Below are 15,174 nucleotides of genomic sequence, written 5' to 3' on the forward strand. Positions count from 1 at the left end.
ACTCATCATCCAGGGAAATACACATCAAAACCACAATGAGATACCACCTCACACCTGTCAGAATGGCTAACATTAACAACTCGGGCAACAACAGATGTTGGCGAGGATGTGGAGAAAGAGGATCTCCTTTGCATTGCTGGTGGGAATACAGGCTGGTGCAGCCACTCTGGAAAACAGTCTGGAGGTTCCTCAAAAAATGAAAAATAGAACTACCTTACGACCCAGCAATTGCACTACTAGGCATTTATCCATGGGATACAGGTGTGCTGTTTCGAAGGGGCACATGCACCCCAGTGTTTATAGCAGCACTATCAACAATAGCCAAAGTATGGAAAGAGCTCAAATGTCCATCGATGGATGAATGGATGAAGATGTGGTATACACACACACACACGCACATGAACACAATGGAGTATTACTTGGCAATCAAAAAGAATGAAATCTTGCCATTTGCAACTATGTGGATGGAACTAGAGGGTATTATGCTAAGCAAAATTAGTCAGAGGAAGACAAATATCATAGGACTTCACTCATGAGGACTTAAAGATACAAAACAGATGAACATAAGGGAAGGGAAGCAAGAATAACATAAAAACAGGGAGGGGGGCCAAAACATAAGAGACTCTTAAATATAGAGAACAAACACAGGGTTGCTGTAGGGGTTGTGGGAGGAGGGTTTGGCTAAATGGGTAAGGGGCATTAAGGAATCTACTCCTGAAATCATTGTTGCACTATATGCTAACTAATTTGGATGTAAATTTAAAAATAAATAAATTATTTTTTAAAAAGGGGGGGGGGGTCCTGGCTGGCTCAGTCGGTAGAACATGCAACTCTTGACCTCTGGGTTGTGAGTTCAAGCCCCATGCTAGGTGTAGAGATTACTTAAATAAACTCTTAAGGGGCGTCTGGGTGGATCAGTTGGTCAAGCATCCGACTTCGGCTCAGGTCATGATCTCACTGCTTGTTGAGTTCAAGCCCCTCATCAGGCCTTGTGCTGACAGCTTGAAGTCTGGAGCCTGCTTCAGATCCTATCTCTGTCTCTCTTTCCTCCCCTGCTCACTCTCTGTTCCTGTCTCTCTCTCAAATAAAAAATAATAAAACATAAAAAAAACCTCTTAAAAACAGACAAAAACAAAGAGCCACGCCCATGTAGCTTTTTTTCATAGACTGTAGACTGACTCCAAACATGAGAAGTCAATTGTGATAGGAAAGAATGCCCCAATATTTAAAGACGTACTTTTAAGGATTTCAGCAATATGAACAATTTGACAATGACAGAAACAAGGGATGGAAATGCTAAGAAATAATTTGGCAGGAAAGAGAGGGCTGCTAACAGTCTGATAGAGGACACTATGGGGCAAGCCAAGCTTGGGGAAAGTAGACAAATGGACAAATTGGTGGGCCTGTGTTCCAATAAAACTTTATTTACAAAAGTGGAAATGTTCTGAAGAAAGGAAGCAGGGCAGAGTTTTCTCTAGAAGCCATAGAAAGTGGAGGAGAAAAGGGAGGAGAGGAAGGGAATCCAAAGCCTCAAGACGAAACTCATCCCAAGTGGCCTGAGATGATTTATGACAAGATAACATTAAAAAAAATTTTTTTAATGTTTAATTATTTTTGGGAGAGAGACAGAGAAAGAGCAGGGGAAGGGCAGGAGAGGGAGACACAGAATCTGAAGCAGACTCCAGCTCTGAGCTGTCAGCACAGAGCCCAACCCGGGGCTCAAACTCACGGACCGCGAGATCATGACCTGAGCCAAAATCGGACGCTTAACCGTCTGAGCCACCCAGGAGTCCCCAAACAAGAGGGCATTTTAGATGACATTGTAATAGTGGTGTATGGTGACAGATGGTAGCTACACTTGGGGTGAACACAGTATAACATATAAACTTGCTGTCCAATAACTGTGTTGTACGCCTGAAACTAATGTAATGCTGTGTCAACTATACTTCAATAAAAAAAAAATCATGACATTTTAGAAATTTCCTAAATGGAGTTCCTTTTGCCTGAGGCTCACCTGAATGGGTTTCTTGGACAATTAGAACTCTCCTCTTCTTGGTCCTCAGCTCCTTATGGGTGAGCAGGTTGGGTTTATGGAAATGATACCCTGTACACAGAGAAAGACACATCAGGCGGAACGTGCAGGGTGAAAGGGCAACCTCCCCTCAGAGTGGGACCACCACTTTCAGAGGACGGGCATGTGTGGCCCCATGGGCAGTGATGATGGTACCCAGGACCCAAACAAACTACCTCACGTCGTGCCCTGGAGGGACTGGGGATCCTCAGACCCAAGCTCAGAGCCACACCAAAGCTTCTAAACATGAAAAAAATAAGGTTGGCATAAGAGACGAATCTCCATTCTCAAGGGGAAGATGCTAGAGTACGGACTAGTGACTAGACCCCAGGGGTTAGCCACCTGCTTTTGCAAAGATAGTTTCATTGGAACATGGCTCTGCCTATTTGTTTACATTCCTCACTACACTGGCCACTACACGGGTAGCATTGCATCATTGTGTGTAGCTGCAACAGAAACACTATGGCCCACTACGCTGAAAATATTTCCTCTCTGGCCTTTTAAGGAAAAGTGTACCACTCCTGCTGTACCCTGTCACTCCTCAAGAGTGGGCCACATCTCCCTCTTCACTACTCTTTTCCCAAGACCAAGAACAGTTCCTGGAATGTAACAGGTGCTGAAGAAATATTTGCAGCAGAAACCTATGAATGAAGAGATTAGGCTGACTGAGGCCAGGCTCCTATAGTTGCCCAGCATCATGTCTCTACGCAAGATTTTCTGATCAGGGTCCAGTGGTGCCCACTCCTCCTCGGGGAAGTCCACTGCTACTTCCTCAAAGATCGCTGAATCCTGAAACATCACACACATTTGGGCTCAGCCAAGGCCCATCTCCATCAGTGTCCCAGGAAGGTGGGGTGTGAGGATGGCCCCAGAAGACCAAGGAATGGGACATTCAGGTGGGGCAGGGGCGATTCCTCACCTCTCGCCTCTCTCCACTCACACATCCTCAGCAATCTCATCTGGCCTCATTGATTTATTAGCTCTTCAACAAGGGGTTGAACTTTTCTCTGTGCAACTAGTCTGTGATCCCATCCAGCCTATCCCCTAGGCGAGACACCACACAGCCCTGAGCCTATGGAGGCCTGGGACAAATACTCAGGAAACGAATGAATTATGTCTCCATGAATTCCTGAGACAAAGTCAGCACATAGCCTTTTCTTGGTTTTCTGCCATAGCTCTGAAGCTCTGAGTGACTATTGAGCTAGTATGAACAGGCGCTGAAAAACATTCACAAATACTGAGCATTCTCTGGGAAATCCCTTAGCCACCACCATTCATTAGAGACTAATGGTCCTGAGGAGTATGGAGACAAGTCCTGGTCAGGTTGGAAGGCTCCAGACCACAAAAGGAGACACAGCCAACCTCAGGGAGGGAGATGTCACATTGGAATGAGGAGAATTTTTTATGTTTGCTTACTTATTTTGAGAGAGAGAGAGAGAGAGAGAGAGAGAGAGAGAGAGAATGTGTGTGTGCATGAGCAGGGGAGGGGCAGGGAGAGGAAGAGAGAGAATCCCAACAGGCTCTGTGCTGTCAGCGCAGAGCCTGAAGTGGGGATCAAACTCGCAGACCATGAAGCATGAGCCAAACTCAAGACTTGGCCGCTTAACTGACTGAGCCACCCAAGCACCCCAAGGGGGATTTTGATTTAATATGATTACCTATGACCAGGTTGTCAGCAACCCTGGAGCCATCACTTCAGCCTCCACAATTCCTTCCTGGACACAGGTGGACTAGACCAGGCATTGCTAGAGGACAAGAGGTGGATGTGAGAAGCTGGCCATGCCCTAGACTCCAGCTAGCACCTGCCTGGAGGCTGTATCACATGACCCATGACCTCACACACAAACAAAGCAAGACCATGGCAATCCTGTCTCTCACAACCAGAAAAGAGGCCTGGGGGCCTTGCTGTCCATGAGGAAGGCTTGAAACCTCCTGTGATGTTGAGGGTACTCAAGTTCAGAGAAGTTTACCAAGTCAATTGCCCAAGTTAATAAAAAGAATACAAGGTATAATGTAATTCTATACCTCAAACATCTCAAGCCCTAAAGGCCCCAACCCTAATGCAGGCAGACTGGGGGCTCCTGTGGCTCCACTCCCACCTTGTCCTGGCCTTTGGAAGCCCTGAAGGAAAAGGGTCTCAGGAAAATGAAAGTGGGGGGGGGGCGGGGGGGGGGCGGTGGTGATCTAGCTCCACGCAGATGCTCAACAGGGAGGAAAGCCTGTGCAGGTGTGGCTGGAGCTTGTGACCTGGGTGTCTGGAGAGGAGAGTGATGGGAGAGGGTGGCAGAGGGGCCAGGAGCCTGGTCAAGATCAGGGCAAACAAGCCTAGATCCAATCTGGATTTACACCTTGTGACTGGCAGGCTAGCAGGAGTTTTCTAAGAATTTTCTATTCCTATTTATATTTTTAAAGAACATACTAGCAAGGGGGACAAACTATATAAGAGACTTTTTTAAAATTGAATTTATTGTTATTATTACTATTTTTTTGTAATTTACATTCGTTAGTTAGCATATAGCACAACGATTTCAGGAGTAGATTCCTTAATGCCCCCTACCCATTTAGCCCATCCCCCTCTCACAACCCCTCCAGCAACCCTCTGTTTGTTCTCCATATTTAAGTCTCTTATGTTTTGGCCCTCTCCCTGTTTTTACGTTATTCTTGCTTCCTTTCCCTTATGTTCATCTGTTTTGTATCTTTGAGTCCTCATGAGTGAAGTCCTATGATATTTGTCTTCTCTGACTAATTTTGCTTAGCATAATACCCTCTAGTTCCATCCACATAGTTGGAAATGGCAAGATTTTGTTCTTTTTGATTGCCGGGTAATACTCCATTGTATATATATACCACATTTTCTTTATCCATTCATCCACCAATGGACATTTGGGCTCTTTCCATACTTTGGCTATTGTTGATAGTGCTGCTATAAACACTGGGGTGCATGTGCCCCTTCGAAACAGCATACCTGTATCCCTTAGATAAATACCTAGTAGTGCAATTGCTGGGTCGTAAGGTAGTTCTATTTTTCATTTTTTGAGGAACCTCCAGACCGTTTTCCAGAGTGGCTGCACCAGCCTGCATTCCCACCAGCAGTGCAAAAGAGATCCTCTTTCTCCACATCCTCGCCAACATCTGTTGTTGCCCGAGTTGTTAATGTTAGCCATTCTGACAGGTGTGAGGTGGTATCTCATTGTGGTTTTGATGTGTATTTCCCTGGATGATGAGTGACGCTGAACATCTTTTCATGTGTCGGTTGGCCATCTGGATGTCTTCTTTGGAGAAGTGTCTTTTCATGTCTTTTGCCCATTTCTTCACTGGATTCTTTGTTTTTTTGGGTGTTGAGTTTGAGAAGTTCTTTATGGATTTTGGATGCTAACCCTTTGTCTGATATGTCATTTGCAAATATCTTCTCCTATTCTGTTGGTTGCCTTTTGGTTTTGCTGATTGTTTCCTTTGCTGTGCAGAAGCTTTTTATTTTGATGCAGTCCCAATAGTTCATTTTGCTTTTGTTTTCCTTGCCTCCGGAGAGGTGTCGAGTAAGAAGTTGCTGCGGCCGAGGTTGAAGAGGCTTTTACCTGTTTTCTCCTCTCGGATTTGATGCTTTGCTGTCTTCCATTTAGGTCTTTCATCCATTTTGAGTTTATTTTTGTGTATGGTGTAAGAAAGTGGTCCAGGTTCATTCTTCTGCATGTCGCTGTCCGGTTTTCCCAGCACCATTTGCTGAAGAGACTGTCTTTATTCCATTGGGTATTCTTTCCTGCTCTGTCAAAGATTAGTTGGCCATACGTTTGTGGGTCCATTTCTGGGTTCTTTATTCTGTCCCATTGATCTGAGTGTCTGTTTTTGTGCCAGTACCAGTAATACTGTCTTCATGATTACAGCTTTGTAATACAGCTTGCAGTCCAGGATTGTGATGCCTCCAGCTTTGGTTTTCCTTTTCAGGATTGCTTTGGCTATTTGGGGGTCTTCACAAAGTTCCATACAAAGGGTATGGGTATGGGTTCCATACAAAGTTTAGGATTGTTTGTTCTAGCTCTGTGAAGAATGCTGGTGTTATTTTAATAGGTATTGCATTGAATATGTAGATTGCTTTGGGTCACATCGGCATTTTAACAATATTTGGTCTTCCCATCCAGGAGCATGGAATATTTTTCCATTTTGTGTGTATCTTCTTCAATTTCTGTCATAAGCTTTCTATAGTTTTCAGTGTATACATTTTTCACCTCTTTGGTTAGATTTATTCCTAGGCATTTTATGGCTTTTGCTGCAATTGTAAATGGGATCGATTCCTTGATTTCTCTTTCTGTTGCTTCATCATTGGTGTATAGGAACGCAACCGATTTCTGTGCGTTGATTTTATATCCTGCGACTTTGCTGAATTCATGGATCAGTTCTAGCAGGTTTTTGGTGGAATCTTTTGGGCTTTCCATATGGAGTATCATGTCACCTTCAAAGAGTGAAAAGTTTGACCTCCTCCTGGCCGATCTGGATGCCTTTTATTTCTTTGTGTTGTCTGATTACTGAGGCTAAGACTTGCAATACTATGTTGATAACAGTGGCAAGAGTGGACATCCCTGTCTTGTTCCTGACCTTAGGGGGAAAGCTCTCAGTTTTTCCCCATTGAGGATGATATTAGCATTGTTTTTTTATGTTTTTATTTTACTTTTGAGTGCGAGTGTGGGAGGGACAGAGAGAGAGGGAGACACAGAATCTGAAGCAGGCTCCAGGCTCTGAGTGGTCAGCATAGAGCCTGACGAGGGGCTCGAACTCACAGACTGAGATCATGACCTGAGCCGACGTGGGACGCTTAACCAACTGAGCCACCCCGGCGCCCCAAGAGACTCTTAAATACAGAGAACAAACTAAGGGTTTCTGGGGGGGATGTTGGAAGGGGGGCTGGGCTACAGCGGTGAGGGGCATTAAGGAGGACACTTGTTGGGATGAGCACTGGGTATTATATGTAAGTGATGAATTACTAAATTCTATTCCTGAAATTATTATTACCTTATATGTTAACTAAGTTGGATTTAAATTTTTTAAAGTGAAAAATAAAAAAAGATCATACTGGCAGCTGTTCATAGGACAGAACAGGGAAAGAGACAGTAAAAGTGGGGGTGGATGGTAAGGGGCAACAGCAGGGTCCAGGTGAGAATGGGGACTCCTTGGGAGCAGAAGAGATGATTGTACACATATTGAAGGAAATGTCAAAGGATCTGCTAGAGTTAGATTGGGATGAAAAGTGAGAAGAGGGGGAGATGTGTAGCCAGTTTTGAGAACTTAGAGAAACCACAGAAGGTTTTTATACTCACAATGTCAAGCTTCACACCCAAACCCTGTGCTCCTGGAAAACTGTAATGGGCAAGAAATTCCCCAGCCCTTTTTGTGTTCTGGGAAATGCCCAAATACAATGAAACACCCTTCCCTGCATGACTTAGATAGGGCAGGATGATGACCCCTTGTTTACCTTTGACAATGCCAGGCACAGACCATCCAAATTCCCACCTTTGTCTCATGAATGAGTAGCTCCACTGTTTGTCCCCACTAAACTACTTAGATAAAATGCCTCTGAATTTAATTTGAGTTCACTAAACTTCAGCCAAGCTTCTCTCCTCCTGAACTCACCCCTGAGCACAGGGACTCAGATCAACCCTCTACAGCCCCTCCCCGACAATCAGCTGACCTCCCTGACCAACTAGCCTATCACCCCACCCACTTATCCCACTTTCCGGTCTTGTAAATTCTTTCCTATAAAAGAAAAGCTCTTTAGTGCCAGTGTTTAGGATGGGAGTATTCTGCCTACAGCAATGGTCTCTCCTTACAAAACCACTAAACTGGATAGGTGGTGGTGCTACCACCCTAAGAGGGAAAGATTAAGAAAAGGCAAATTCGACAGTCTCTTCAACAGATGATTTTGGGAAAGCTGGACAGCGACATGCAGGAAGAATGAAACTGGACCACTTTCTTCCACCATACACAAAAATAAATTCAAAATGGGTGAAAGACCTAAATGTGAGACTGGAAGCCATCAAACTCCTAGAGGAGAAAACCGGCAGCGACCTCTTTGACCTGGGCTGGAGCAACTTCTTACTAGATAGGTCACTGGAGGCAAGGGGAACAAAAGCAAACATGAACTATTGGGACTTCAACAAGATAAAAAGCCTATGCACAGTGAAGGAAATGGTCAACAAAACTAAAAGCCAACCTACAAAATGGGAGAAGATATCTGCAAATGACATATCTTTTTTTCAGTTTATTAATTTTGAGAGAGAGGGGCACCTGGGTGACTCAGTCAGTTAAGCATCGAACTTCAGCTCAGGTCATGATTCCACAGTTAGTGATTCCGAGCCCCACATCAGGTGAGCATGAGCCCTGCTTTGGGTGAGCCACACTTTTCTCTCTCTCTCTCTCTCCTTCTCTCTGCCCCTCACTCACTTGTAGCCTCTCTCTCTCAAAAAGAGAGAGAGAGAAAGGCAGAGAGCGAGAGAAAGAGAGGCAGGGAAAACATCCCAAACAGACTCCTTGCTGTTAGCACAGAGCCCAACGGGGGTTGGGCGGGGCGCCTCAATCTCACAAATCGTGAGATCATGACCTGAGCTGAAATCAAGAGTCAGTCGCTTAACCAACTGAGCCACCCAGGTGCCCCACAAATAACATATCTGAAAAAGGATTAGTATCCAAAATCTATTAAAAAAAACATCAAACTCAGGCCGTCTGGGTGGCTCAGTTGGCTGAGCTGAGCAGTTGAGCATCAGACTCTTGATTTTGGCTCAGTTCACGATCCTAGGGTTGCAGGATCAAGCCCCCCCCCCCGCCATGGGGCTTGGCAATGAGTGTGGAGCCTGCTTAAGATTCTCTCAGTTTCCCTTTGCCCCTCCCCCCCACTCACATGCTTTCTCTCTCAAAATAAATAAATAAGCTTCAAAAAAATTTTTTTAAATAAAAATAGAACTACCCTATGACCCAGCAAATACATTACTTGGTATTTACCCAAAGGATACAAAAATACTGATTCAAAGGGACACATGCACCCCAATGTTTATTGCAGCATTATCAACAATAGTCAAATTATGGAAAGAGCCCAACTGTCTATCAACTGATGAATGGATAAAGAAGATGTGGTACACATGTACAATGGAATATTACTCAGTCATCAAATTGAATGAAATCTTGCTATTTGCAGTGACACGGATGGAGCTAGAATGTATTATGCTAAGTGAAAGAAGTCAATCAGAGAATGACAAATACCATGTGATTTCACTCATATGTGGAATTTAAGAAACACAAGAGATGAACATAAGAGAAGGGGGAAAAAAGAGAGGGAAGCAAACCATAAGAGACTCAACTACAGAGAACAAACTGAGGGTTGGTGAGGGAGTTGGGCAAGGCATGGGCTAAATGGGTGATGGATATTAAGGAGGGCACTAGTGATGAGCACTGGGTGTTAGCTGTAAGTGATAAATTACTTTTTTTTAACATTATTAAGAGACAGAGAGAGACAGAGCATGAGCATGGGAGGGGCAGAGAGAGGGGGAGACACAGAATCCGAAGCAGGCTCCAGGCTCTGAGCTGTCAGCACAGAGCCCGACGTGGGGCTCAAACTCACAAACCACGAGATCATTGGCCTGAGCCAAAGTCAGATGCTTAACCAACTGAGCCACCCAGGCACCCCTGTAAGTGATAAATTACTAAATTCTACTCCTGAAACCAATATTACACTATATGTTAACTAACTAGAATTTAAGTAAAAAGCTGAAACAAAAAAAAAGGTGGCAAATTGTTCAAGGTGAAGTCTTACAGGAAAACATATGTATTTTGTACAATATGTGAAAATTAATATGTATATATCATATACAATATACCTTACAGATACACAGAACATTTAACATATTTTACGTATGGCATATTTTCCCATCAAATCAGAAGGGGTGGCTCAGATGGTTAAGCAGCTGACTCTTGACTTCAGCTCAAGTCATGATCCCACAGTTCGTGGGTTCAAGCCCAACACTGGGCTCTGCACTGGCAGTGCACAGCCTGCTTGAGATTCTCTCTCTCCCTCTCTCTCTGCTCCTCCCCTGCTTGTGTGTTCTTTCTCTCTCTCAAAATAAATAAATAAACTATTAAAAAGAAGGGGGAGGGGTTATATAGCAACAGAGAGCCCAGGCACTAAGGAACTAGGGAGCACAGAGAGGGAGTACGGCTATCCATCTGACCACTGTCTCCCACATCATGGCAATAGAGGAAGGGATGGACAGCTGGAGGGTTCAGGAAAGGAAGGGAAATTTCCTCCTAGGGCAGGGCAACTCCCACAAGGTATGCTCCCCCTTAGAGAGGCTTTTGGGGGAATTGAGACTTTGGGGGCAATCTTTTTGTAAGAGGTATATCAAGACCTATTGTTTAGTTTGTGGGAATAATGTGGGTTGGCAGGAATAATTTCAAAACTAGGTAGACCAGCAGGCCAAGGGAGGGCTTCTAGGGGATAACTTATCTGGGTTCCAAGTTCAGACCACCAATCCCTTGGCACTGGGTAGAAAAACTGTCTTAGCCACAGATGACAAAGGATGACTAGAGGCCACTGATAGTTGGGAGTGTGCTGGGATATTGGAATTTATGTCTACTAAAATTTTAAATAGTCCTATGCCTTCAACTAGCAACTTGTAGGACCGTAGCCAAGAGAAACTCTGGCATCTGTGCAGATAGATAGATAGATAGATACATGTGTGTGTGTTCAAGCTTGTTCGTTAAAAACTGTTTATAATAGGTAAAAACTGGAACCAATTGAAATATATATTACATTATAGCAAGGGCCCAAATAATTATCATATATTCATACTGTGGGAAATGATTATGGTGTTTAAATTTTTTTTTTAACATTTATTTATTTTTGAGACAGAGAGAGACAGAGCATGAACAGGGGAGGGGCAGAGAGAGAGAGGGAGACACAGAATCTGAAACAGGCTCCAGGTTCTGAGCTGTCAGCACAGAGCCCGACGTGGGGCTAGAACTCACAGACCGCGAGATCATGACCTGAGCCAAAGTCAGACGCTTAACCAACCGAGCCACCCAGGCGCCCCTGATTATGGTGTTTAAAACAAAAACTGATACAGATCTGAAGGTAAAGTATAAATATATTTACATAATTTATAAAATATGTATATGCAGAAAGGTATATACATGCATTAAAAATGACTGTTAGGCAGGGGCGCCTGGGTGGCTCAGTCGGTTGGGCATCCAACTTCGGCCCAGGTCATGATCTGACAGTTCGTGGGTTCGAGCTCCCGGTCAGGCTCTGTGCTGACAGCTCAGAGCTCAAAGTCTGGAGCCTGCTTTGAATTCTGTATCTCCCTCTCTCTCTCTGCCCCTTCCCTACTCACACTCTGTCTCTCAAAAATAAACATTGAAAAAAAATTTTTAATAAAAAAAAAGAAAATGACTGTCAGGCAAAGGACTTGAACAGATATTTCTCCAAAGAAGGCATATAGGGGCGCCTGGGTGGCTCAGTCAGTTAAGTGTTGGACTCTTGGTTTCAGCTCAGGTCATGATCTCATGGTTTGTGAATTTGAGCCCCATGTCAGGCTCTGCACTGCCAGTGCAGAGGGGATTCTCTCTCTCCCCTCTCTCTCTGCCCCTACCCCACTTGGGCTCTCTCTCTCAAAATAAATAAATAAACATTAAAATAAAGACATACATATGGTCAATAAGCACATAAGATGTTCAACATCATTAATCATCAGGGAAATGCAAATCAAACCCATAAGGAAATGTTACTTCATATCTATTAGGATAGCTATTACCAAAAAAATAAAAATAGGGGCACCTGGGTGGCTCAGTCAGTTAAGCGTCCAACTTCAGCTCAGGTCATGATCTCACTGTCTGTGGGTTTGAGCCTTGTGTCAGGCTCTGTGTTGACAGCTTGAAGCCTGGAGCCTGCTTCAGATTCTATGTCTCCCTCTCTCTCTGCCCCTCCCCTGCTTGCTCTCTCTCTCTCTCTCTCTCTCTCAAAAGTAAACACACACTAAAAAAAACTTTAATAAAAAATAAATAAATTGGGGCGCCTGGGTGGCTCAGTCGGTTGAGCGTCCGACTTCAGCTCAGGTCATGATCTCACAGCTCGTGGGTTCGAGCCCCGCATCGGGCCTTGTGCTGACAGCCTGGAGCCTGCTTCAGATTCTGTGTCTCCCTCTCTCTCTGCCCCTAACCCGTTCGCATTCTGTCTCTGTCTCTCTCAAAAATAAAAATAAACATTAAAAATAAATAAATAAATAAATAAATAAAAATGTTTTTAAATGTTTAAAAAAAAAAATACTCATTGCTGATGGTAATGTGAAATGGTACAGCCACTGTAGAGAATAGTGTTGTGGTTCCTCAAAAAGCTTAACATCGAATTACCATATGATCCAGTAATTCCACTTCTGAGTATATATCCAAAAGGACTGAAAGCAGAAACTTGAAGAGATATTTGTAAACCAATGTTCGTAGCGGCATGATTCACAAAAGCCAAAAGGTGGACAACCCAAATGAACAGAAAAACAAAATGTATACACTTAAGGTTGAATAATGTTATAGTTATATTTATATATTATATTATATAAAATTCTAGTGTAAATAAATGTAAGTACATAGGATATATATTTATATATTACATCTATATTAAATATAAGTTCATTTTACAATATAAATTATAAAATATATACAAAATGTAAATATACAAAAATGTAAAATATGCAAAATACGTAACTATATAATATGAAATATATAAAAATATAACAAGATATAAAATATGCAAAATATAAACATATATAAACTATGTCTATAATAAATATATAAATATAGTATTATTCAACCTTACAAAGGAATAAAATCCTGATACATGCTACAACATGCGTGTATTTTAGAACATTACGCTAAGTGAAATAATCTAGACACAAAAGAACGATATTGCACGATTCCACTTATATGAGGTACCAACAATAGTCCAGTTTAGAGAGAAAGAAATAGAATAGAGATTACCAGGGGCTGGGAGTTAGGGTTGCGGGAAGTTTTTTGTTTTTTTTTTTTTTTTTTTTTTAATTTTTTAAAAATGTTTTTATTTATTTCTGAGACAGAGAGTGAGTGGGGAAGGGGCAGAGAGAGAGGGAGCCACAGAATCTGAAACAGGCTCTGAGCTGTCAGCACAGAGCCTGACGCGGGGCTCGAACTCACGGACTGTGAGATCATGACCTGAGCTGAAGTCCGACGCTTAACCCACTGAGCCACCCAGGCGCCCCATGGGGAGTTATTTCTTTTCAATGAGAACAGTTTCATTTGGGGAAAATGAAAAAGTTTTGAAGATGCGTGGTGGTAACGGTCGCACAATAATGTGATTGTACTTAACGCCAATGAACAGTACCCTCAAGAAAGGTTAAAGGGAAATTTTTATGATATGTACATTTGACCACAATAAAAAAAAAAAAGAAAAATGACGGCAAGGCCACACTGCCATCAGTAACACTGGAGGCCTACAAAGCAGGACATTGTATTTTATGTGCACTTGGCAGGGAGAGTGTGAAGGGAACCGTTAACATTCTTACTATAGTTTCTGAATTATTTGAATGTTAACAAAACAACATACCCATGCATCAGTTGTGTAATCAAGAAAAACAGTCAAGCGCAAACAAACATAATGCACGTAGCTGAGGCGTCACCTCTGCACACAGCTAATCTCACGGATCAGAGTCACTTTTGCCTTCTTTCCAACCAAGGGAAGAGCTTTTTAAATCAAGAGTCTATATGGAAACCAATTTGACAGTAAATTTCATATATTAAAAAAATAAATCAAAAAAATAAATAAATAATAAAAATAAAAACTAAAAGTGTAAAAAAAAAAAAAAAAGCCTCTGTTGACAGCAGTCCACTCTTTTATGGCAAAAAATAAAAAAAGAGTCTACACTCTTCCCAGGGGAGCCTGGATGGCTCAGTCCCTTTAAGCCCTGGACTCCTGCCTTAGGGTCAGGTCATGATCTCACGGCTCCTGAGTTCAAGCCCCGCATCAGGCTCTCTGCCCGCTTCCCCCCACGTCCGCACAGACGCGCGCGCTCTCGCTCTCTCTCTATCTCAACTAAACAAACTTAAAAAAAAAATACAAAACCTTTAAAAAAATAAAAAATAAAACTCGACCGCGAGGGCAGGCCCTTGGAGGAGAGGTGTAGCTGATGTGCGAAGTACAGAAGTGAATAACTTTAACTGTAAGGCTTGTTACTTACATTTTCACTTACTTCATTTCATTTTCTTCATTACACTGTTTTATTGACCCTCACGCTAGAATCCTGAGAAAGCATTTTCCCAAATGAATTTATCAAACGTAATTCACCAAAATTAAGTTTAAGATATTCTCACCTCAGCAATTCTCACAAAAGCCACAAGTGAAATTCTCCCGTCTAACGAAGGCAGAAGGGGACACCCTGGAAGTAGATTTCACCAACACCTCTCACTCCCGCCCCAACCGACACCCCCAGTTCAGAAGGTCGGAAGGACCCGGAGAAGCGACCAACGTCCGTTGATCTCCACGGCTCGCGAGACCCAGCCCCTGAGCCGCCGACTCAGTCCCCGCCCCCCCGCCAGGGCCCCGCCCCTACCGAGACCACGCCCCCGCCGGCCACGCACCCCACAGAGGCCCGCCTCCGAGAGGCCCCGTTTGCCCACCCTGACCAAGACCCCGCCTTCCGCGAGCCTCGCATCCTCGCGGTAGTCAAGACCCACTCCCCAGAGGACCTTATCCCAGCTCTAGATCCGACCACTCACCTGCAGCCGCCCTTCTGTGCCGCAGGCAAATAAAGAGAAAAACCGTAAAGGGAAGTTGGCCGCTGCCCAGGTCCCAAGCACTCCACTTCCGGTCTCGGGGCTTAAAGGTGGAAGGAAGGCTCCGGCAGGACTTAGCGGCGCCGAGGCCGAGGGCACGGACTTCGGCGCGGGACCAGAACGGTACAGAGTCGGTTGGACCGAGCCTCGCGCCCACCTCGGACCAGTCAGGCAGCTCCCAATCAAAAAATGCTGTTCTCTGAGTTCTTGCAGCGGGGTTCAAGGATGTACTAAGCTTGGAGGTGCTTTGTTATGAAGCAGTTGATACC

At 43.8% G+C, this 15,174-nt stretch overlaps 1 protein-coding gene across 2 annotated transcripts in view; it reads right to left on the reverse strand.

The window, feature by feature from the left end:
• Positions 1-14,626, reverse strand: part of LOC132677841 (zinc finger protein 177-like) — a 30,616-nt gene extending 15,990 nt beyond the window's left edge. The window contains exons 1-2 of one of the 2 annotated variants that reach the window (XM_078443426.2): positions 2,713-2,982; positions 2,015-2,104 (exon numbers count right to left, since the gene is read on the reverse strand). In XM_078443426.2, the coding sequence (XP_078299552.2) occupies positions 2,015-2,104; positions 2,713-2,878 (256 nt within the window). In that variant the 5' untranslated portion in view covers positions 2,879-2,982. Of the gene's footprint in view, positions 1-2,014; positions 2,105-2,712; positions 2,983-14,443 lie in introns of those variants that run through there. The other variant, XR_013554317.2, reaches the window with a different exon arrangement.
• Between the last annotated feature and the right edge of the window lie 548 nt (positions 14,627-15,174).

The sequence above is a fragment of the Panthera onca genome, chromosome A2 (genome assembly GCF_046562875.1).
Source record: "Panthera onca isolate mPanOnc1 chromosome A2, mPanOnc1 haplotype 2, whole genome shotgun sequence".
NCBI lineage: Eukaryota > Metazoa > Chordata > Mammalia > Carnivora > Felidae > Panthera > Panthera onca.